The 25,746-nt window shown below is 42.6% G+C and overlaps 1 protein-coding gene across 1 annotated transcript in view; it reads left to right on the top strand.

Moving 5' to 3' along the window:
- The first annotated feature begins 4,096 nt into the window (after positions 1-4,096).
- Positions 4,097-25,746, top strand: part of LOC115361462 (plexin-A1-like) — a 69,284-nt gene continuing 47,634 nt past the window's right edge. Inside the window, exons 1-3 of the mRNA XM_030054832.1 lie at positions 4,097-4,181; positions 6,268-6,302; positions 10,882-11,013. Of these exons, the coding sequence (XP_029910692.1) occupies positions 4,097-4,181; positions 6,268-6,302; positions 10,882-11,013 (252 nt within the window). The remainder of the gene's footprint in view (positions 4,182-6,267; positions 6,303-10,881; positions 11,014-25,746) is intronic.

Raw genomic sequence — 25,746 nt, 5'->3', positions numbered from 1 at the left:
GGTATAGTTTTTTGATATTGGATGAAATGATCTATTTTTTTGATTACCTGCCCATTTGTTCATCTTTTATCCATTCATTCAACACTCAACTCAAGGCAGCATACCTTGAAAAGTTGATGAGCTCTGTCAGTTTTGCTGACCTCATGACCTCTGCTGTAGCGCCACCCTCAGGCTAAAGTGTTGCACACGAGATGTCATGAAATCTAATTAGTGGATTCGCATGAAGTTTGGTTCGTACATTCATACTCCCCAAAGGGAGTTTCTTTTTTGTTGTGGTGAGCCTTTGAACTTTCCTCTAGCGACACCCTCAGGGCAAATATTGACTTGTGCACAACATGCTGAATCTCTAAATGTAGTCAGTGGATTGCCGGGTAATTTGCTGGTCGTACATATGTACCTGAGGGAATGAGACCTCAGGAGCACTTTTTTCTTAACACCTTTAGAACAAAATGTCCTATTTGATATCTCGCAGTCTATCGGGCAGATTGCCATGGCATTTGAAAAGCGCATTCATGCTACCCAGCGAATAACCCCTGTCAACTTTGGTGACCTCATGTCCCTCCCTGTAGTGCCTCCCCGAGGCCAAAATGCAACAACCACATTGTCCCACTACTTGAATTCTCCAGGTGGACTAAGCCAGAGGGGCACCTGCGGCAGAGGGCCCACTCCAACGTATTTAAAATTTATATTTTTTTTTTCTTTGACGTCATTCACGCAGGGAATGCTGTCTGAGAGCATGCTCTCTTATCTCATGTCGCGTGTCAGTTATCCAAGTGTCGGTGCCCCATGCAGAAGTGTTTGGGCATCTCATTAACTTCTGATAAGCTATGCAGATTGGCCTCTGCTTCTCCCAGGATTTGCCATAGGGAAGAGCGGGGAACTGCTGCTTTAGCACACAGCAAGACCTAGTTATGTCAAGAGCACTCTCCGGGTGGCGTGGCACAGTGGGACAGAGGGATGCAGGGGAGGAGGGGAGAGTTGCACTGAGGTATTCATCTTGAAATCCTTTTTTTTTTTTCTTCCAAAACTGCCAGTGCAGGGAGATGATTCCCCTTGATTTCAGTGCAAATCAGCTCATTTCGGTTAGTGTCATTTCTTGGTACCAAGTACCAAGCGATCTGCCATAACCTGCCTTATCTTAAGATAGAGATGTTTGCTGAGAAATTCCTGAAACAAGTGAAACTGCAATGGAGCTCCTCTAGCTCCTCTGCTATCACCCCATCAGCAGATTTTTTCATTTGTTTTAAGAGATTTTAAAACTATAATTCAACTAAAGGACTTTCACTGATAGCCAAGTTTGGGGGAGAGAGAGGGAGAGAGAGCGGGAGACATGAAGTTAACGCGAGAGACACAAAGGCTGATGAAGAGCTGAGAGAGGAGGATGAGAGTAAGGAACTGACGACGGAAAAGAGAATGAGGAACAAAGCCAGCGATCGTTCCAGGGACTGCTTACAGCTTGTGGTTATGATAGGAGCAAGGAGGGGGGGTTAACTGCCTGGGTGTGTGTGTGTGTGTGTGAGAGAGAGCAAGAGAGAGAAGGGAAAAGGCATGTGAGATCGGCACTGAGGGAAACTCAAGTCCATCATGCTTGTGAAAGATTAAAGAGGGCTTACGCATGCAGACACACACACACACACACACACACACCAAACGCTCGTGTTAGTGCCTTCTAGTTATGAAATGTCATTTTGTCGCCTACATTCCCCCACCAGGGATGAAACCGAGAGGGCTACCTTGACATATCGAAGCCCCACAGTTTCAGTGAGAAAGCTGAACACTGCTAATAAACCCGGCCCGTGGAGCTGAAGTACAACTGGAGACACGTTTTTGACACGGGGTCTGGTGAAGAAAAAGAACAGCCATTCAGAAAGTTGTCACAGCATCCCTTCGAGGATTTCCAGCTCTGGCGTCAGTGGATCTGTTTGCCGTTGCTGTATCTTCTAGTGCATTCTGGCAAGTAAGGGCGAGATTTTCACCAAACGATCGCTTGCCAAAATAATCCATTCCTGTTCCTAAGACCGACCAAACGCTCAGCACAACTGTTACTTAAATGCTCAGCCATACGGCACCTTTATTAGACTGCCATTTTTCAGCCTTACGCACCACAACAATGTTCAATTTCTTCATAATCTGAAGCTGGGATCAAACTTAATGTGTCAATTTGCTGGGAGCTCATTTCTCCTAGGAGAGAGTCTGTTTCTGCCTCATTATGAAAATGCATTGAGCTGTAATGAAATAGCGTTGCACGTGTTGTATTCGCTAGATTTCTGAAGTGACAATTTATCGATTGGATTGATGCACCACTCCTAAATTCTGCCGATTCGACTGCATCAATCCGCTAAAAGCAAATAGAATGAATCACTCTGACTTTGACTTTGAATCCTTTCATTCGCGATTCTTTAAAAAAAAAAAAAAGATCTGATGTGGTGATCTCACCAGATGCAATACATTGCAACTTTTTAAATGTTAAAGTAATTCTGTTGTCAGATTTTGTAACGTGTCTTGAGATAAAAAAAAAAAAACGATCAAATAAAGTTGAATCATTCAAAAAAAGAAAATCATTGAATCATTTATCAAAGTGAATTGATGTTTAGACAAAGATTCCCACTTCTGCTAACAACGCATGTGTTCATTGATGTAGAATTGGAGTTGTTTGGCCTTGCCAGCTCTCAAGGAAGATTTATTGATCTGATCGGTTTCATGTCAATATGCAATGAGCCACGAGTCAGACCCTGCACTGTGCAGCTGCTTGACGAAATCAGTGTGACCCCAGCGTGAGCGTTCAATTGCCGCTATTTTAAGAGGATTTCTTCCCCGAGGAATGTTTCTGGTGGTGGAAAAGGTGGCATTCAGGATCTTGACCACACCTTGGCGATGTTGCAGTCTTTCAACAAAAGCCAACTATTGTTAGCTGTTCGGAAAACAGCTTCTGTAGTGGCATGCTGTCACCGGCCAGCTGTCTGCCTGTCACTCTCTGTTTGTGTGTGTGTGTGTGTGTGTGTGTGTGTGTGTGTGTGTGTGTGTGTCACCTGGGGCTGGCCTCCTGTTGTGAGAGCAGCGGTGCGACAAAAGAACGATGATTAATTTCACTCTGAGTAACCTGTCTCGCTGATATGGCTCAACCATGCTCTCTCTCTGTGTGTGTGTGTGTGTGTGTGTGTGTGCGAGCTGTAGACTGTGCAGTCAGCAGGTGTGCTGTGATACTCTGGATGCCCTCCAGTCAGGGTCAGACACACACACAGGCACACACTAAGAACGGCTACCCTATAAATCCGACCACTCCAACCCACATTGACACCATTTCCTTTCTCACACACTCTCCTCTCTCTCTCTCTCTCTCTCTCTCTCTCTGTCTCTCGCCCTCTGCTCACATAATATCATCTGTCTTTATACATTTGGGTTCCATGTATAAAAATCATTCACTCGCCTTCACAAAGGGCCATTATTAAAATTCGTCTTCTTTCATATTCATCTTTATTTTGGATGCAGAAGCCTCATATCATAGGCATTAACACCATGAGTGTGTGTGTTTATTAACAGCCCTTTATATTCTTGGTCCTTAATGAAATTGGATTTGGTCTCATCTGTTTAGAGGAGCCGCCCCCTCTTCGTGTCCACACACACACACACACACACACACACTTGAATGGAGAATTTCATTAGGTAAATTGCCACCCCACCCCGGTCCCTCCATCATCAAAGGGATACTTCAACATTTTGGACGTTAGTTGGTTCTTTGTCCTCGTTATGTAACACGGGTTTCAATGAGAAACGCTGCAAGTTTAACAAGCTGTCCCTGTCTCTCTCTCTCTCTCTCCCTCTCTCTCCGCTTGCTCCCCGCATCTTTTCCCTCCTCTGCCCTCCCTTCGTCCAGCCATGTAATTAACAAGATGTTAAACAGCCGAGGTTGGACAGGGCACCGCTGTGTCTGGACACACACACATCCACACACACACACGCACAGAGAGAGTGAGTGAGACAGAAAAAAGAGAGAGAGAGACAAAAAGAAAATTGTCTGTGTTGGTGGTTGGAGTTCGAAAGAGTGAAGAAAATTCTAACAGGAGAGAAAGGAATAAGGAGGGGATGAACTGGTGAGATGAAGAGTCAAGCAGGGAACGAAGGAGGTGGGATTGTTGGGAAGGAGGGAAGAAGGACAAGAGCGAGGAGAGGAGGGGATGAAGGTGAGGCTGTCTGGAGGGAGCAACGCTAAAGCAAGGAAGTGGAAAGAAAGGAGGAAACCAAAGAGAAGGAAAAAGGAGAGACTGAAGGTGAACAAGGGAGGACGGAAATGAATCTTAAGTGAAGGACCTGAGGGAGCGGGATGACAGGGATGAGGGAACTGAAAGACACAGAGGCTCGAGGAGAGTAATGAATCAATCAATGAATGCCGAAAGGGAGGAAGTGAGAAAGGAAGAAAGTCCAAAAAGGAAGAGAAGCGGGAGGGCGTGAAGGGAGGAAGGCAGAAGGAAAGGAGGGAGGAAGATAAAAACGGAGGGAAAGGAAGAGGGGAGAAATTGATAGCCCGCCGCTGAGTTTTCCCAGTTTTCCTGACCTAAAGGTGTGACCGGTGGTTGAACCCAGCATGGTATTAATCACCGCAGCGCTGCAGCCAAACCTCATTACTCTCCTTTGTTCACTTCTATTACCTTGTCCTCGTCTTCGACCCCCCTGCCCCGCACACACCTCCACCATCCATCCGTCTCTCTTCCGCCACACCTCCCACCTTCATCCCCTTTTTACCTCCCCGTCCCCACTATCATCACCATCTTCATTATCATCACCTTTTACTTTCCAGCCGCCTCATTTTCGTAATCATTCGGTATCAGCTTGATTTGATGAGAATTAATCCATTTTAGAGAATGTTGAAGAATGAATATTGTAATCATAAGTCAGCTCTACAGATTAGGGAGCTGCAGTGAGTCTTTTGAACTTCCAGAAGTAAGAAAATACTCTTCATAACTCCATAGATGTTCCAAGCTACACAAATTACAAAAAACAAGCCCAAAAAAAAAAGCATAACCGTGCCGAGCAGTATGTTATAAAGTTGTGTTTAGACAGAAACGGTAAGTTCCAAAAACATCCACGGGATATTGTTGTTCATTGAAATTTATTACTTGTAGCAGGTTTTAATGAACACCATTTCCCACAAGTCCAAGATGGTTTCACTTTTAACATCAACTAGCTCACGCCGTTCATTTTTACCATATCCGTCTAATCCAGTGTTTAAACTTACAAAAAAAAGAAGAAGAAAAGAAAAGGAGAAAAAAATAACAAAAAAAACATCGGGAAGCACTTTCACAACTGTTGTTGCAGCAGTCCGGGACAAAACACACAACCAAGTCAGAAGGGAGGAAGAAAGGAGAGCCAAAGCTGATTAATGGCTGGGACATATTATTTGAGCACCAAGGGAACTCATGGGAAGGGTATTGCTTAAAAAAAAAAAAAAAAAAAAAAAGCATTATGCCATGCTTAAAATTATTTACAACAACAGTAGTGGACACTCATTGATCTTTGAATATGAGCATAATGGCTTGCTTTCATGTCTCTGTTTTTTTTTTTCTGAGGAATCAACTAAAAATCCCTCCAGTGGAAAAAAAATTAAACAAAACAGCAGAATAGCAGCTAACAGGATAAAGGCTAACCAGTAAGTGGGGGATGGACTTTGGCTGCATGTACAAGACAAAAATAAGGCAAAATCTTTCCATATGGCTCCATGGGACTAAATCTTAACATATGGAAGTCCCTGGTTGTAATGTGTGTCTTTTGGGAGTCTACGACATGAGACATTTTAGAGCCCCACTCTGTCAGACCTAACTACGCCTAAGCACCATCTTCACTCCCTGCTTTCTGCCAAAAGAGCAACCCAGCAGATTTCCCATCAAATCTGACTCTTTGCCGTTTCCCGCCAAATTCTGACCCATGCGGTGCAAAAGTCGCTTGAGGCTGCCAGTCTTCCCGGCAACGGTCTTGTTTGTTTACCGCTATTATACAACAGTCCCGAGGTTAATGTGGAAATGACGGATCGATGTTAAAATGCTGCACATAACACCTTTGATACGAACCCCCACCTTTTCCCTTCCCTTCACTTTATTCTCCTCGCCACACGGTCCTGCTCAATGTGAAGTGCAATTTGTGATCACTATTTGGCAGCCACTCAAGAAAATGAGATAGAATGCGAGAGTATATGCTCAAGAGTGTGAATAGGTCGGGGTGTGTGTACGGAGATATTAATATCTGTGTACACCTGTGTATCTTTGTGTGCCTCAGGATACAGTGTCCTTGGTTATATCAGTGTTGGTTTGGTAATGAGCCTCATCCCAGGAGGGTAGAGGAGAGAGCGGACCAGTGCAGAGGAAGGGAAAGAAGGGGAATAAGGGGGGGAAATAACTTGTCCCGCCCGTCCTGTTGCAAAGTTTGAGCTCAGGCTGCAAACTAACCAGCAAGAGTCACCTTTTGCTTCTGCCCTGAGTTGCATCATCCAAGGTTGGCTGGTGGTTGGAGACCGTCCTCATCAAAAAGTCCCAAGTTTCGCTCCCACAGCAGACAGTGCATGTCCTATTGAAGTGTCCTTGAGCAAGATCCTGAGCGTGCAGCTGCCCGCTCGCTGTAAAGTGATGTAGAGGGGAGCATCGGAGAAATGCCCGAAATACAAATGGAGAGTTCAGTGAATGTATGCAGTGCGGCGTCCCTGCTCTGCCAGGGATACTTCGTCTTCCACATCCTGGGAAGTCTGGCAATGAGAGAATCGATCGGTCATTTTGCCCAGATACATTTCAGCTAAATATTCTGTTTTATAACTAACTGATCAACCAATAATATGAATGCCGATAGTGACGGTTAATCACTTGTTCATTCATTGGAGAGTGGCATCAATGAGCAAGATCAGCTAAAATGGCATGGGATTGTCTGTGTCAAAGGGAGCTAAACTAATCGGTGCAAAACGATATTATGCTTTAACCCTTGAAACGCTGATTTTACTATTTTACAATTTCTTGTTATAAAAAAACTACATTTACTAACAATGTAACATACATATTCTGTATCTGTTTGTTGCAACATTTCACTGAAGATACATCACATTCATAGAGAGTGAAATATTCAAACCCAAGATGCCTTTGCTTTATGGCTGCAGCATTATATCACACAGAAAATATCCAGATGTCTTGTGCTTCATTTTATACATGTGTTTAAAGCTCTGTGGGTTTGAACAAAGCTCGGCCGTGTAATGACAAACCACCCATGGGACCGTCAAAGTTGGAAAGGTTAATGACTTTAAGTTGCCGGCGCATCAAAATGGGTACCTAGGTTTTTTAAATAAACAGATATAGCCCAGTTCTGACAGAATATTTCACGAGGAGAACATTCAGCTTTCTGTGCATTTGCAATGGAACAAAGTCCACCCCAGCAAAGTCTCTCCTCATCTCCTAAACCTGAAAATAGAGCCTGGGCTCTTTGGCAATAAGTTCCAGGAAACTGCAAAACTGGATTAAATGGAAACATAAAAAAGTTCCAGATGCCCCCACCTGACTTATATGACTTTGAATTTAGTGAGTGCCGACTTTACAGAGAGGAAGTGAACTTAATAGAGCAGGAAGGTTGCGGCAGAAGACACCTGCAGGTATTTCATCTAGGTGACCAGATGACATTCATCTCGCTGTGTTGATCTAAAATTCTTGTAATATAAAGTGAGACTTTATTGATCCCCATGAAGAAATTCTCCTTTTACTCCCCCCCGGTCTGGACTAATATTCAGCTGTTGTCTTGGTGTGGTCTGTCGGGGAAAAACTCAGGACAGGAAAATGGCAATGCGACAGTTTATTCAGTCTGCAGATTAGAAGCCAAAATCTCAAAGTTTTATAGCACCAAAATATCCATATTCAGTTTGAACTGTGACCAGTGAGCAACATAGTAATAATTGCAGTGCAAACACTTGTAAGAAAATGTGAATAGAAAATGTAAGGAAAGAAAAAACTAGGAATTTTGAGCCTAGACACTAACTACATCTTCAAAGTTGTCTAGTTAATGTTGGGAAACAAAGACTTCTGTTCATGTTATATTATTATATGTTGTACTATAGTTACCTTTGGATAATATGAGGATTATATGAGGATAATGAGGATATTTCACCTCCATTCCATTCCACCATTCACCACCAAGTTCAGTTTTGCTTTAGCTATGAAACAGTAATCGGTACATGACTGCACACTGTTGAAACACCTCATCTAATCAAGGCACTTTAGGTGTAGATGTAAGTATGCCAATGATTAAAGTGTATATTGTTATAAGGGAGAGTAGTTGCACAACATTATAATAAGTGTAAGTTTTGAGTGTCTCTTGACAATATTCCATGTTTTCGATGCAGAACAATTGCATTGCTTTGTTTTGAGTCTAACTTGGAGGTCAGATGAGGGATGACCAGAACTCTAGCCAGTCATCAAGGTACCTCTGAGATAACATTTTTTTTTTTTTTTTTTAAAAAACAAGGCCTTGTCTACTTGCAGTTGGGGAACTTCAACAAGCCAAATAAAAAATGCATTTTCCACTACAGTTCAAAGCAAAGAAAACCATACACATAACTGCACCATCAATTTCATGACTACTTTCAGTTTCATTACCATTGTTACTCCACATTTAACTGAAAGCAAATGAATCAAAACGATCTTGGGCGGTTTAACCAAGTTTGACACCTTTAAACGCTGCCACTTCCACAGCTAGGAGGCCGTGTTTGGATGTAGCGGCTTTCAGAGTGCAGAGGTCGGAGCGTGAGAGCAGATACCTGCGGGCTAGCAGACTAGATGAGAATCTGTAGTCACCTGCCTCGGCCTGCAGGACCCTCTGTGCCAGCTGACCTGAATCCCACTCCAACTGCCCTCTGCCCCAAGCTGTAGGCCAAAGCATGCTCCCTGCTCCTGCTCCGCACTTACTCCTCCAAAGTCCTTCACTCATTAGAAGTGATATGGTGGCCCAGGGCAACAGTGAAGTGTCCTTTTCCGTGTGTTTGTGTCAGTGGATGTATGAGTGTGCTTGCCTGTGCTGTAGAGTAGAGTAAGAAAGCGAGAGAGTTCACTAAAGCCAGAAGTACAAGGGGGCATACTGTAAAGGTCACGCTCACTTCACATAAAGCTGTCGGTGGGAAGTGTGTGAGAGGCTGTAACGCTAAAACAAATGACACATTTTCAAAAGTCAGTTTATTTTTCTCTAATGCACATTATGGATTATCCTGATGCAGTGTAAATCCCATCTATTTGCTTCCCAGCTGCTTAAAACAAATACGCACAAATATTCTTTGCCCCAGATCAGGTTTCTCAAAGGAAGGTCTACTCCTTTGTTTTCAGTTTGTGCTGTAAACACAGAGGTGACGCGAGGTGATTATCTCACAGTTTACTTCCAACGTGAAATCTCAAGCTGCCGCGACAAGGTCTCAGGGACTCGGCGTCCCACTGAGCACCTCCTCAAGGCTGATTTGTCAAAGCACTCGACTTTCAACCAAAGCCGGTTCCTCCTCTTTAGCAACAAAGAGCACACACAACAGTGACGGCGTCTTCATTTTAATGAATCATCTGTTGAGAGGAAGATTAAAGAAGCTCCGACGGTGATTTGCCAGATAATATCCATGGAGACTGACTGGAAAAGGGAGACGAGAGGGAGAGCATGGGCACGAGAAGAACAAAAAAAAGTTTCGGCAGGCTCTAAACTCTTGCGAGGGGCTGGATGAACAGATGGAGGCGAGGACGGGAACCTGGAAAGAGAGCGATCAAGGCCAAGAAGTATAAAGAAAGATAGACGGAGAGAGAGAGAGAGAGGGTGTGATTTGGTTGGTGGTGGAGTGGGAGGGATCCTCAAAGGTCTTTCATTTAGTTAGTAATCATAAACAGAACAGCGCCAAGACTTTGGGAAGAAGTGTGGTCTGAACACAGAACACAGCTCCATCAGAAATCTGCAGCAGTGTATTTGTGCTGTAGAGAAAAAAAAAAAAAAAAAAGGCTTAAATTTTCATGTTGTAAGGAAACATTTTTTTTTCACATAACGACATCCTTTCTTTATGATGTGATATTTTTGTTATCACAACATATTCATTTATCTCATTATACCAAGATAACTTAATATTGATATCACAGTAAGTTTGTTATTAGTTGTTCCTTGGTCTTTTGGAATGAACTGAGCCATCACCACTGCCTAAAACACAGATGGCCACAATAATCTGCTGTATGTCACAATAAATCCATTGCGCTTCATAACCGTAGAATCTCACCATGTCTCAAAATGATCAAAAAGTATAAACTAGGCTCTCTCAGTTTATCCCTTTTCCTTACGCTGCTGTTTCTTTTGGCTTTAACATGTTTTTTGTCATTGAAATACACGAGAATTTCAGTCATTGTTTCCAACCTGGCCCCTGTTAGATGAACAGGTATGCGATTCGATAGACCTACCACCAATCAGAGCGGCGAAATGTGTGACGTGGCACGGAGCGTCTTGTTCCCAGGCAAGTGGCTATGTCATAAACGCAAGAAGAGCTTTCATTCTTACAATGATGAAAGAAACCTCAAACAAAAACAGTTGCTCATCATAAAGACATACTGAGCCTTTTTATTTCCATTGTGGCAGCAATACACTGTCATGCAAATCACATCCAGGAGTAAAATGGCAATATCTGAAAATATTTTGATGAAAACACCAGATGAAGAAAGACAGGATTCTTCCTCTTTTCCCTCGCTCTGAGTGCTTTTCCTATTTGTTCATTGCCATGTTATATATATATTCGTCACATATTCCAGCTGTGGATGTCTGCATCTTTCTTTCACGTTTGTAAAACATGAATTTAAAAAAAAGGGATTCAATTGTACTGACGACGTCGCCTTGTTCCTCTTTCCCCCTCTCCAGATCCTTGTGAACTCCATTTCCCAGCCTGCCTTGCTGTATGAGAACGTGGTGGTGAGCGATGGGAGCCCCATTCTGAGAGATCTGCTCTTCAGCCCTGATCACCAGTACCTGTACGCCCTCACTGATAAACAGGTATGGCACACACATACACACACACACACACACACACACTCAAAACAGAGTGATCTAGAGCAGGGCAGGTTATGAACCCCATAATACTTCCTGCAGTTGCCGTTGACAACCCCTTGGAACTGATGACTGAATATCAATAGCCATTTTTCTGTCTGGTGATTTAAGTGACGGCTCTAGTCATGCATGGCTGCCTCTACCATACAAACACACACACACACACACACACACACTTGCTGGATGTGTGTGTGGAGAAACACACCGTCACACATAATTTACTGAATAGTGACAAAAACACACAATCACCCAACCACACAAGCACACACACACACACACACACGTAACCTCTGGGAATGAATAGAGCGAATATTAGAAGTGGAAAGCAGTGCAGAAGAAGAGAAAAGACAGGAAGATGTGTAGAAAAAGTGAAGCACATGAGGAAAGACAAAACATACATATAGTAAAAACAACAAAAAGTGGGTCAAGAAAGCAGGCAAGCTTATGAATACATACGTACATGACCATGCTTGCATGAGTGCTAATTGATATCATGAATATTAACCAGTCCTGTATATAGAATGCAGCACCATACCTCGCCTCCACCAGGGGAAACAGATTTGAGTGGACCAGCTTTGTTTCCCACAGCCAGAGGTACAAATTGAGCTGTGAGGATCTTAATTGCGTAAAGTTTTGAACAAATCCTGCTGGCTGTAACTGGTGAAGTCACTCTGGCCCCAACTCGTGTGGAACCCTCTATTATTTCCACTGCCAGACTGCAGAATATGGACAAAATGTCATGGCACAGGTATTGCAGCAGTTGCAGTGTGACTCACAGGTTGTACTGGTTATGATTTATTCTGGAATGTTACGGAAAACTGAGAGGTGTTGTCCAGACTGGAAAAGTCAGGGAATTTGAGGAATTCTCTTGTGAAATCAGGAGATATTGCAGAATTTTGTGTCACTTTACAAGAAGCATGTTTTCCTTTAATGTATTAAATTTCCATCGCAACAGTTTCATGTTGTTGAGAAAATAAAAAAATATTGCCATAATTATTAGTAGTATAATGATCATTTCAGCTGCCCTTACAGTCATATTACCTATGTTTTCTCTAATGTGCATTCGTCCTGCTTTGCTGCTATATGCACACACACACACACACACACACACACACACCTGTCCCAATGCACAGTCCATGTATAGGTAATAAAATTAATCTAAATCACTTTCTTCCTGGTGCGCATTACTCTACAAGAGAAGTGTTCTCAGCTGTGAAAGTGAAAATGAAACTGAAAGTTAAAGTGACACTTGTTCAGTTTGCTCCAAACTGGCAGATGTTAGTGGCCAAAGCTGTATCAGGCCAAAGTGTGTAATAGACCCACAGATCCACCATAGGAACTGTGTCAGTGTCACATTTTGCATCATCTAGGTGTGAAAAGTACACGTTTGCATGGAGGAGCGGTAACATGATGTAGTATTTGGGAGCAACAGAGTCCATGTAAGGGGTGATGGATGGGTCAAACACACGCTCTGCTGTGGGTGACCCAAGTTCAAATCTGACTTTAACTGAGACAGTAACGTTTCCACAGTAATGTTTCCTAACCTTACCCCTAACCACTTCCCTTTACCTAACCATAACCTTTCCCTAACCTTAACAAGCTAATACCCATAGATAATGAGCTAATGATCAGCTAATGAGCTTGCATATGCACAACACTCGACATGATAATGTTCCTGTGTGTCATTGTAAAGGCCTAGGCAAAGCAAACCATATTGACACAGTTTCCTCTGGTGGACCGGTGGGTCTGTTCCACACTTTGGCTTCATATCAGGTTGTAAGAGCAGTGTCTGTAATGTGTGGATGCTCTGCAGCTATCAGAGATGTTTAGAACTACCTCACGCTACCACAGTTAATATAAGTGAATTGCAATGACTGCCATATTTACCTGTTAATAGTGCTGCTGCTGGTGCTGTAGGTCAGGACATACAGACAATTCACTCATAACCAATGACAGACCATCAGACAGAGGGAGAAAAAAAAAAACAACATTTCATCACTCCAGCTGATGGAGACACGTCTGAATTGTTTTCTATTCGTTGTGACATCGCTAACATTGCCTTAAAACCCCAGTGGTGTTTGGATGGAAACACGATTGTGGAACAGTTGCTGAAAATGATTGCCGTCAAATCAAATAATTGTGATCAGACGATAATGCAATAATTGTGGCAGGCCTCGGATGTCACATTTATTGCATTAGATGGCATTCGGTCCAGCTTTAGTGGGAAACAAAACTATTTAATCTTAAGGAAAACAGTATAAACAGACAAGGGAGGAATGAAATAATTAGGAAATGAAGATGGAAAGTGCATTTTTTTTTTTTTTTTGTATTTTAAGATGATGTGCCTGTCAGTCAGATCTCTTCATCTGGCTTTTGTAGAGAAATTCTCCTAACTGCAGTGTCACACCATCTTGAAAAACCAGATCCATACATGTTTGATATCGCCGTTTGCAGAGTTCAGACGCTCCCTCTTCCTCTTCTCCTTTTACTTCCACCGTTCTGTTATCTCATAACGGCTAATGACGGCGATGCGCTAACCTTCGACGAGACTCCCCCAGTATGTAGACAGTAGCTGCCATGCGACTGCTGTGTAATTTACCAGCGATTAGACATAATTGACTTCCATGTGTCTGAATGAGCACAGAGGGGAAGTGGAGTGTAATTGATACAAATGGACGGCATCGGTGTTGATGTGACAGGGGAAATAAAGCCCTTCGATCAAGGAGAGCAGCACAGGAAGAGATGCTGGATATACTGTACGGGGAGATATACTGTGTATTTGCAGACAGGATACACACACACACACACTTATGTAACGCCGATACATAGAGCGACACGTGACTTGTATTCACACATAAGGACACAAAGACACAGACATGCACAGTCAAACCGTGGTTGACTTTCAGAGTTGTCCTTCACATTGTTTTTCAATAAACTGGGATCGGTGCATTAAAGAGCAATAAGAAACAAGGTGCAAGGAAAGGAGACGGCGAGTTTCCCTTTTCAAATTTCAAGCTTTTATCCGAATGAGAGCGACTTATACTGAGTGCAGTAGAATAAACATCCAGTCCTAGATTAGCAGCACTAGAGGCAGAAAGATGAGATTCAATCCCTGCATTACCAACATTACAACCAGTAGGATCAGATTAAATTCCTAAATCACCAGCATTACAAGAAACCTGCAGTAAGAAGGTCAAGGGTCTCCACCATAGCACTTTGACAAAATTGCTCGTGAAGAAGTGCTAGAAAAAGTCAGGGAAAAAGAAATGAGGAGAAGCAGTAGGAGGCATTCGGCGAGGATTGACAACATCTGACAGCGAACGGCGAGCTGTGAATACGTGCAGGTGGAGCGCGAGAGCACAGGCATTAGGTAATATCAATTGCAATAATAATAGCGGCGTTTTATCTCTGTTTGAGCCAGCGGGGCTCAGCCGCCTCGGAGCAGGATGGAGAAGGCGGGATGGCGGGTCCGCTGCGAGTCTGCAGAACCTCGCTTTTAACTCCTGTCATCTGCATTAAAGATGACTGCTATTGCCACAGAAAGTCTTTGTCAATTATTAAAGGCGGCGTTTTATCATGATGAGCATTAAGGACCCGCTGATACGTCCCCTACATGTCTGCGTGTCTCCGTGCGAGCACTTTACAGGGACGTCTGCTGACAGGAGGGGAGGTTTGTCCCGCTGCATTTTCGCTACACGTGTACTGCCGAAGAAATCCTCGCGCTATTTTTTGCCCCACCGTGAGAGGAATTGTGCATTTTTTCCACCTGCTTTTAGAAGACACAGAATGTGGGGTTTTATGTTATAACATGCCTGTATTTGAGGCAGTGTGCAATATTAATGGGAGATGCATGATAGTAGACTTAAAAAATACTCGTTTTAATCCTGTCACCCACTTTGTCTTTCAATCCTGTCTGCGGATTGTTTTTTTTTTTTTTTTTTTTGTTGTTTTTTTAAATCCGAATCACATCCATTGACAGAGGTGGAATGCCCTTTTTTTTTTTTTTCGGGAGGCAGATAATGCTGTTTCACTTCCAGGACTTCAACACCGGCCAAATTCACAGTGCAGACAAAGAGAGAGCGAGAGAGAGAGAGAGTCACAGAGAGGTGGTGTGAGTAGAAAAGGTGGGGAAATATAATTGGTTTGCGGGATATGCTCCCTTTCTTTATTTCTCCAACTCTTCTTGGCTTCTCTTTTCAGTTCTTTTGCTGCAGGGGTGAGGAGTCCCCCCCCCTCCCTCCCCTCCCTCCTCTCTCTCTATTGAATTTGAGGAGTAACTGCTGTCCCAGAAATAGGTTCTGACAGCACTGGATAGAATAAGGATCTCCCCTCGGCTGCCAAACATGAACTTGTGTTCCAGACAGCAGAGGAGCAGAGAGTGTGCTGAGCCTTCCTAGCCTACTGATGAGGAGTCGAACGCGTCGTCCTAGCCAGGGGCTGTCTAGGCTATAGATAATGCATCAAGGTTTAAGGTCAGTGGCCTAGCCTGCAGGCATATAAACTTCTTTTTTTAGGCAAAAGAGGAAAATTCAGTGCATCTAAAAAAATAAATAAAAAATATAGCCACTGTCCACTATACTCGGACAGAAGTTTAAATATGAAGCTCATTGCCGGCAGAGGCCATGTTGTGACCTTCTCTGACTCACAGGTAGCTGTTCAACCCCCTGGATGCTGAGTTGGCTGTGCACAAATATTGCAAAGTATATGCTAAAATTACAGCGCCAGGGGAAGGAGAGGGGTAATATTTCAAGAAAAAAAAAAAAAAAAGGATATTCTCTGAGTTTAAAGTGGTTAATTTATGAGAAAAAAACTCACAAATTTATGAGAAAAAAAAATCAGAAAAATAGCTTTTCTCTTACTTTTTTTTGGTAAGGAACTACATTGCTTTACTTTGCTGGAATCCGGCTCTTGGTTGTTGGTTCCTTGACCAAGAACCATAAGCGAGTGTACTAATATTAACAAGACAGTGACGGTTAACTGGCAACATACTGCACTTAGCTAGCTAACATATACGTTATCCGTGTAGAAAATTAATCAAATGATGATTATATATGTTTAGTCTGGCTAATTGCCATGCAGTCAGCTGTTCACAGTCGCAGCTCGGGGCCTTTAATATGGCCACTAGAGGGTGCAACATCACCTGGAAGCCGGCCACGCAAGTATTCAGAGTGTATGCAACAACACTGATGATGATTTTCAGAGGTGAGGTACACAATCGCCCTGTTTGTCCTCTTCCCTCTCCTCCTCATCTCCCCCTCTTCGTCCCTCCATTCATCTCCCCTCATTGGATAATAGAAATGCCAAGCGATGAGAGCTCAGACATCAAAAAGCCCATTTCCCATCTTGACAGAGCAATTTACCTTTCCCCATATTCACTCACACACATAATTAAAAGTTGTGGATCGGACTGCAGCGTATGGGCCACATATCTGTATAGCAAAAGTGGCACACGCACACGCGCGCACACACACACACGCTGCAAAAACATAAAACTCTGATTCACTGAGAGAGGAGAGTTTTCGATTAGCGAGCATTGGATTTATACACGGTTCCCTGTCTGATACACACACACTCTCTCTTTATTTTCTCACACACAGTTTCCTTCTCTCTCTCTCTCTCTCTCTCTCTCACACACACACACACACACAAACACTGTCTCTCACTCGCACTGCACCTGTCTCCCTGTCCCTCTGTTTCTCTTTGACTCACACAGACACTCTCTCTGCCTCCACTGTCTCAACCGAGAGTGAAATCATGTCATTTTTGCGCTCACAAATTTCATCACCGCCGTCATTTCCTCGTTACATGTTCAAACTGACTTACTCTAATGAAAGCCGCAGAAGAACAGAAGTTTTTCATCCCGCTGGCTTCCTCTGAAGCTGGGGCTGCTCAGATAGAAATAATTTACAGTAGACCTTTCTCTTTTTTCTCGTCTCTTGAGACATCCTGTGTGCTCCTATGGATGACATCACCTAATTGCTACAAATTAGACGAGTAAGTGGATTACACCACATAATCTATTGATTTCCAGTGTACCTTTGTACCAAATTAGTCATTTATCTACTGTACTATGTCATATAATTACCATTGTATGCGCAGTATAGCTATGAGATCAGGTTCTGTCTGTTCTCCAGCAAGAAGACATATGAATTCATGCCATAGAGAATTTCTCTACCAAGTCAGGTGCATTATTTGCATTATTTTGCTGCAAAATAACCCCTTGCAGTGAGCGTTGTCATTGGAGGTCTGTTTTCACTGTACAGTTTACAGCTTTCTATATTTTTGTATTGTCCCAAATGAATAAACCGCCTTGTTGCTTCGACTTCATTCAAAGCTTCTGTGAAACTGTACATGCTGCAGATGATCAGATCCTGTTAAGGTCTCTGCCAGGCCATAGTGTTTTTTCCTGTGTTTTCCTCTCAAGCTAGCCACAGTACAAAATAAGCACTTCCAGTTGTTTAGAAAGTAAAAGCTTTATTCACAAATGACTCACCGAATACATTATAACCAAGAATGGTGCTTTAATTCTGAAGACAGGATATAGAGGGTCTTTTTCTGCTGACTTCTCACACCTGATCCTGCTTGCCATTGGCACACCTACCTCTCATCTGCTTATCAGATCTGCAGTGTAAGAATGCGGCTCCCGTTTGCAGACTTAGCCAGATCGTTAGCATCTCTCTGACCTGCCTGCCTGCCTTCATCCAGCGTTTCCTCAGCCCGTGTCACACAGTCTGCCGCAGCCTTCCTCGCCAGCCTGTTCTCCGCCATCCAAGCCTCCATTCCACCATCTGCAACTGCCACCCTCCGAGCCCTCACAATAAACTCCTTCAACTTACCTGTGTCTTGGTTCTCTGCATTTGGGTCCACCAGATAGCTAAGCTGACATATCCAAATTTCAGTCAACAATGCAGCCACAAAAAAAGTTTATTCAAAGCTTACCTTGTAGATGAAAGTCTGCAGTTTTAACAGATTTTTGAATTGAAGCTCAGAGACAGAATAATCAAGGAGCCTTTGAACAGTGAAATGTATCCCCTGTTTCCACCAAAAAACACTTTTTTTCTTTACTTTCGGTTTGGACAAATGATCCTGCGGGCAGAGGAGGGGCTATGTGCACTTTTAAATCGAATTTGTGCTTTTGACACCCTCTAGTGATAAGAAAATTGCGTAGCTTTTTTGAGTAGCTTTAAAATGCCAAGATAAAACAATACAAAAAGATTTCATATTTTGCCTGGTTTTATTCTTACTACCATGGAAAAGCCTCTGAAACAGATTTGATTTGATGAGACAGCAATATAATAATGCTAATTCTGATACTAATCGTCATCAATATGATATTGGTGAGTACTACTCTTGTCATACCAGATGATATCAGAGACTGATGGTCTGACCCCAGTATCAACAGTATACAGCACTGTGCAATAAAGAGGCTAATAGTATTTTCTGTAGTACAGTATAGGACTTCAACAGATCAAGTCACTTTACATGAGATGAGAGTGTAAGCTCTCTGGATGTGCAGTGCAGCTGTGAGGTCAGGCCAACTCTCTGATCCTATGTCTGCCTTAGTATCACCACCATATTTCCACTATATAGCTCCCGAACTCTGGAGTCAAGGTCAAGCCTCTGCGCTTGTAAAACAGCGACGTAAGATGACCCACTGGCAGCGAATGGCTTTGCCCCTGCCTCCACAAAGACGCTCAGTCAGTGGCGTAATGGTCCAATGATGTACCACCGCGTATTGATTTAGCCACGGTACAGAAATGTACTGTACTGTGCTGTACTGTACGGTGGAGAAACCCTACCCTTGGCACCACATCAGAGAGGGCTCATATTCAATTCACTCAGCACTTACTGCACTTGGAGGTCAGGGAGAAACGACCGCCATGCGCTCCTTTAAAGCAGTTTCACTTGATGTTTTTCCAACTTTGAAGATGCTGAAAGTCTGAGCGAAGACAGGGACGCGGCGGGATGAGAGGAATAATGAGGTGAGAGTACATACATACACTGTATGTCCCAGTGGCCTTGTCAACTAATCAGTGAGTTTGGGACAGCATGCATCAGGAGCAGTTTGTGTTGGCATGCAGCTAACTTTCTGTTGGCAGCAGGGTTGCTTGGTGGTTAAAGACACTGTCCTTCAACCCGTTTTCAAGACAAACATCCTCCATATTGAAGTGTTTTTGACCAAGACACTTTGAAAAGTATCAGTATACTTTTTCTATCAATGGCATATCAATAAGTTGTGTTGAAAAGCGTCTTCTGAGGCAGATTGGAGCACCTTCTGAAGTTTAGAGCTACTTTTTAGAAGAGACCACATGACATCTGCAGCTTTTTGCCAGTCACAGAGAAGACAAGGTGGGATTTCGTGGTTCATTCGAGGCCGACAGTTTATAACACCGGTCACGACCCGAGTGGAAATGGAAAAAGTGCTGCTAGCAAAGTTGCTCGTATTTATGATTCTGACCACCAACAGTCTGTATGCAGCCCACTGTCTCTGCTGTGGGAGTTTCTTCTGAGAGTTTCAGAGTTTGACACAAAGCCCTGCGGCTGGTTCATATAGAAGAAGCTACTTGGTTGCCCATATTTTGGAATATTCTATTTTCCAAGCAAAGAAGAGTTCAGATAACTAATAGTTCAACATAATATCTCCTGATGCATTTTATTTCAATAAGTAAGATTTTTCTGTTTTTGCTCTTGTCTCATTCAATCACTTGATCTGTTGCCTACAAACATCATGAGAGCTTAGCTAACCATGTTGCCATATATTTGTCCATGTTTTTCTATGCATTTAGTATTTTATGTTGCATGTTTTTAAGGGATGGTACCCACTGAAACACTGTCTGTCTCTCTCACCCCCCCTCACCCCACCTCCTCTCTCAATTCAGTTCAATTCAATTCAATTCAAGTGACTTTATTGGCATGACGTTTTGGATCAAACATGTTGCCAAAGCGAAAAATGACATATAAACAGTGAAATGTGAATGGAGAACAATACAATGTGTATACAATCTCTCTCTCTCTTTCCCTTTCTCTCCTTCCCTCTCTCTCCCTCTCTCTCTCTCTCTCCCTCTCTCTCTCCCCACCCTTGTGCCTGTCAAGGAAAAGAGATGAGCAATCAGCTGATGGGAATGTGATTTGTGAGACGGTGAAAGAAACAGACAGACGTCTTAATATAGTTGAGAGGAACAGTGTGACTTGGATTTAAGAAGGAAATGGCCTGAAGTTGATTGTGTGTGTGTGTGTGTGTGTGTGTGTGTGTGTGTGTGTGTGTTTGTGTGTGTGTGTGTGCGTGTGTGTGTGTGTGTGGTGTGTGTGGGCGTGTGGGCGTACAGAGTAAGAGTGAGAGATACAGAGGGGAGGGAGTTAGGCTGTATCAGATCATTCAGTCTTTCAGCAAGGGAAAAGGAGAGAACCTTAATGATGAAAAGAATAAAGTGTGTGTGTGTGTGTGTGTGTGTGTGTGTGTGTGTGTGTGTGTGTGTGTGAATGTGTTAGATTCTCTAGTCCTGATTAATGTACATATTAGAATAACACCACGGGGAGCTTTTGCCTGCATATGTGATATGACATTTCTATTTTTATGACTCGTTTTGAATTTGATGTGAAGTTGCACTAAATATGTTGCAATCAAGCAATTTACCTTCAGGCAGCCAAACCTTAAAGTAATGATTGCAACATTTTTCTATAAACAATTGTCAGTTATGCCATTCTCTGTCACTGATTGTGATAAGGCAGTGACTCAACCTACATCCTGACTGAAAGCTGTTATATTTACTTTTGTACACTGGTGTCTGGTACCTCTTTCCTGGGAAAAAATTAACTAAAGATGGAGACAAAACAAGAAAAAGAAGGATTTTGATGATTGCCACTTTAAAGCTGCCCGAGGCAACTTACATATATTACGTGCATTGCATTCCCGAGTATCTCAAAGTACTCAGTTACCAAAAAAATGCTAAAATAGTTACCCAAGTTTACTCAAAGTACTGACTTTGGGGTAAACTTGAGTAATGGTCTGAGAGCTTTTGGGCACTTTGGGGTACTTTTGGGTACTTTGGGGTCCTCCTGGCTCATTGTTTGAGGCCTTGGAGGTACTTTTGGGTAACTGGTTGAGCACTGATGGATCCTGTGGGGAAGTTTTCAATCAATCAATCAATCAAATTTTATTTATATAGCACCTTTCAAACAAATGCATGATATTCGAGGTGCTTTACATCTTGATTGACAAATAAGCAAAAAATAAGAAGTGAAAGGACAAGGAGACTGATGCACGCTCATAAAATATGGTTAATTTTAAATAAATGAATAAATAAATAAATAAATAAATGAATAAAAATAAAATAAAATAAAATACTGAATAAAATATAAAAAAACCCAATATGGAACGATTTAATACAATAAAGACACAGCAATAATAAAATAACTCAAGAATAAGATACCGAATAAAAATATAAAAACAATATGAAATGATTTAAAACAGTAAAAACACAGCAATAATAAAATAACTCAAGAATACGATACTGAATAAAAATATAAAAACAATATGAAATGATTTAAAACAACAAAGACACAGCAATAATAAAATAACTCAAGAATAAGATACTGAATTAAAATATATATAAAAAAAAAACAAGATGAAAAACAATAAAGTAGAATGTAGAAAATAATAGAAACTGTCAATAAATAACAATAAAACAAATACAGATAAAATAACTAATAGTAAATAAGAAGTAGAATACCTGTAGAACTATAAAATTATGATATTATAAGACACCACATAAAGACCAGACCAAAGAGATGGGGTTTTTAGTCTACGTTTAAAAGTTTTGGGGACTGTTTGAGCACTTTGGGGTATGTAGGGGTGATTAGTAGGACCCCTTCAAGGTACATTGTTCAAAATCGTCAAGGGTCAGTTGAAGTGAGGACCATTTCGACCTAGCTGACGAAATATCAAATACCGACATAGTGTGATGGTTGCGTCTCCATTCTCAACAGCTCAACTCATTTATAGATTGTTGACTTATCTCAGCTTTTTTGTCAGTTTGACTAAACATCCCTCACTAAAACGGACCCCATGGCATTGTTAACTCCTTTGAGCAGAGGATTTCCCCCACTACACTATGCTGACACCAGAATAAAGCTACTAATTATTTGAGGATTTAGAGTGAATCTATACTGACTTAATGGGGGATGCTTAGGGCCCTGTTTAAGCTGGTAAGATGGTTGGATTTGAACTTGAAAATCCTGCCCGGTGCAGCTTTAACGCGCAGGTTGACCACTGTAATATTAGCTTGATCGGCACAATGCGGGTCAGAAATCGCCTCCTCTCTGTTGTCTCTGTTACGTTGCGGTGACTTTGAAGGGAAAGATGACAAAGAGAAACATGCTGAGAAGAGCGATGGCTTTCCCCGGTGATATACGGCGTCAGGCTCCCATCGGGTTTCCATCATTGTCTTTGCGCCCGCCTCCGGGTGTGATGCTGTCAAGCCGGGGGCCCATTGTGCTGCTATTGTCGGGCTGCAGCTATTACCTGGCGGTCAAAAAAAGGGAGATTTGAACGAAACAGGAATGCACTTCTAAAGGGATGATGGTGGAGGGATAGTCTGTGGATCAGGCTATCATTCTCTCTCGCTCTCTCTCTTTCTCTTTCTTTCTCTCTCTCCAGCTGTCTGTTGGTGTCTCCTTGTGATCTATGGCCTCATTTGCTCTGTTTTTCTGTGTGTCCGGCCAAATTCAAGACAGATGAGAAAGTGCGAGTAAGAGAGAGAGAGAGAGAGAGAGAGAGAAGGAGAAAATGGAAATGGAAAAAAAAAAAAAAGAGGAACCACCCATGGAAGAAAAAAAAAGTTAGGTTTGGTGAAATTAGACCCTGCTATTGTTTGGGTGGCCAGGATGATGACCTGTGTGTGTGTGTGTGTGTGTGCCTGCATTACCCTGGTTGCATTTCGCATGCAAACATCAGTTCATGCACTCACACACATATGCAGCTGAAGTTTTACCCGGCGTGCATGAGTGTGTTTCCACAAATGCCGTATCCGTGCGCGTCATGGATGTCAACACGCGCGTGTGTGTGTGTGTGTTTGCGTGGCAGTTTTAACTCACCGCTGGCTGCTAGACTAAGCCATCCATCACCCCATTGTGTAGTGATAGCGCCTTATATTCTCCTCCTATATTATACAGATGGGACAATTACAGGCAGGCCCGTCGCTGCAGCTAGCTCGGGACCGCACAGGCCCCATATGTGGAATGAAACATCCGTCGCAATTACATTTGTGTGTCTCTCTCATTCAAGCTTCCCTACATTTCTCATCCTCCCCCCTCCCTCCTTCCTTTCCGACTCCACAGGGCAAATTAAGAGCCTTTCTATTGTGACCCAAATGAGAGAGCCTCGTTTGTGGCTGTTATTTATTTGTAATAAATCCCCTTGCTCTGCTCTCCCTCCTCCTCCATCCTCTCTCTCCCCTCTTGATACCGCCGTGGTGACATAAAACAAGAAATAACCCAACCTGAAGATTTTCGAAAAACTACATTTTGAAGACGGGGCGACAACAGGGAATTTATTGCGAAAACGGAGATTTTTGTTTCGCGGCGATCTCCTTCGCTCTATCTTCACCTCCTCTTCCCCCCTCTGTGTCCCCTCATTCGCACATCCTCCCCCCCCCCCCTCTCTGCTGTCCATAGATAAATGTGTTTCCCCGTGCAGCAGCAAATAGGCCAGGGATGAAAATGCCATATTTAATATGAATAGGTGGTTCTCACTTACCACATAAACCCAGACGCACGCACACACACGTACATTCCCCAGCCTCTTCGGTAAGACAAAGAGTCTTTGGCCGCGCATCTCCCGTCTCCCTTCCCATTATCTGCTCTCTAAAACTCAATAATTGAACTGTTCCATTGGAATACATCATCCTCCCGCTATCACAAAACCACACTGAATAAACTTATCCGCCTGGCTATTGTGTTTGAGCATGACTTTTTTTCCCCCCTCCGCTGGATAGGCAGTATTACTAGCCTGGTATTTGTCCAAGCACGAATAATGACTGCTATTTGCTGCTATTTGGTGTCCTGTAAGAGGCCTGTGCCTGGTAATGGTAGCATTATAATAGTTATCATACTCTGGTTACTATTATCATCCTATGAATCTGCCATAGGCCATTGTGTCTAACTGCATCAGAGTAACACAGAGGGAGGAGTCACACAGGCCGGGGATGAACCTGAGGGATTGCTGGTATCCAGACATTATGTAGGCACGGACGATCTCAGTGAAAAGGTCTTTCTTTAACACCAGGGGTGTAACTTCTACAGCTTTATATTAGGAACACATCTTTACCACACAAAGGCCATTACTTTGTTACATTGAAGAATGGAGCTGACTGATAGTAGACACACACACACACACACACACACACACACACACAATCTCCATATTAACATGTTATTCTCTTAGCCATATTCAGTCTCATCTTGTTCAAAAAAAAAAAAAAAAAAAAAGAATTCCTCTTGTTTCCAGTGTTATTCCACTTGTCTCCTTAATTTTATTGACTCATGTGTCATTTTCTTGATCCTTGTAGGCAGATCTGCCTTATGCTGTCTTATTTCAACACATTTCAAACATACACTTATTCCCAGAAAGAAATCCCGATACAAGTGAAATTGCATTGGAAATTAGTGGGATTATCTAATTCCACTGGTATTTGTTTGAGGAAAAACAAGATTCTAAGATTCTATGATAATAAATTACTTGTTTTCAGTGGGGAAAAAAAAAACAAAAAACAAAAAAACTTTTTTTAAACTTATTTTGCTATTGTTCAGTTGAATCCTTCTGATTTGAAATTCACCCAAAATGCACTTTATGTATTGCTGCTCTGATGGTTGGAACTGAATGACTTGTGGGCATCTCCATTTATTAGGAAGGCAATAGCAGATCCATCATATCACAATGCAAGAAGTCGTACCATGGTTGCCATGTTACTGCCACTTTTTTACAAACATAATGCTATGAAAGGTCAGATGTCAACACAGACACATGAGCTGCTCCACAGTAACAAACCAGCATAAATGGAAGTTTGCAACGTCATACAAAAAGGAATCCCACCACAGTGCCACAGGTCTGAAGTGTCCACCTGCTCACTCACTTCAGCCACTCTGGAAGTGACTCAGACTTTTACATTAAATCTTATAATACCAACATTTATTAAGCACAGCATTAAGGAAAATATATACTTTTGTATCTGATTAGTTAAGCTTCAAAGATATATGGGGGGCTTCAGGAGAGGCTGATACATGATATGAATGATTAGACAACCAAAAAATGGTGCATGAAGGTGGAGTTTCCTCAGTGAAGGTCTCTGCAGTATTGCGCCTGTAGCTGCCATTAGAATTCAACCTCACCACCTCGTGGCTCACCCGGGGTGCCCCCTGCCTCTGCGACATTACAGATGTAATACTTCACCTGATTGAGGCAGCTGGAGGTATGTGTGTGTGTGTGTGTGAGCTTGAGTGAGCGTGTGGCTGTGTGTTGGATGGTCAAAGCCATATTTAAGCACTCACCAAACGCCCCAGGAGCCTTCTCACAATCTCTCTCTCAAATACACACAAACTTTGGTCCAATAGTAACTTGCCGTACTTGTGTGCGGTCAGCAAATTTCTTGCTGTGTGCATGTGCGTGTGTGTTTGTGTGTGTGT

The sequence above is a fragment of the Myripristis murdjan genome, chromosome 7, assembly GCF_902150065.1.
Source record: "Myripristis murdjan chromosome 7, fMyrMur1.1, whole genome shotgun sequence".
Lineage (NCBI taxonomy): Eukaryota > Metazoa > Chordata > Actinopteri > Holocentriformes > Holocentridae > Myripristis > Myripristis murdjan.
The sequence above is the reverse complement of the archived record's forward strand: the minus strand, read 5'-3'. Positions and strand labels throughout refer to the sequence as shown.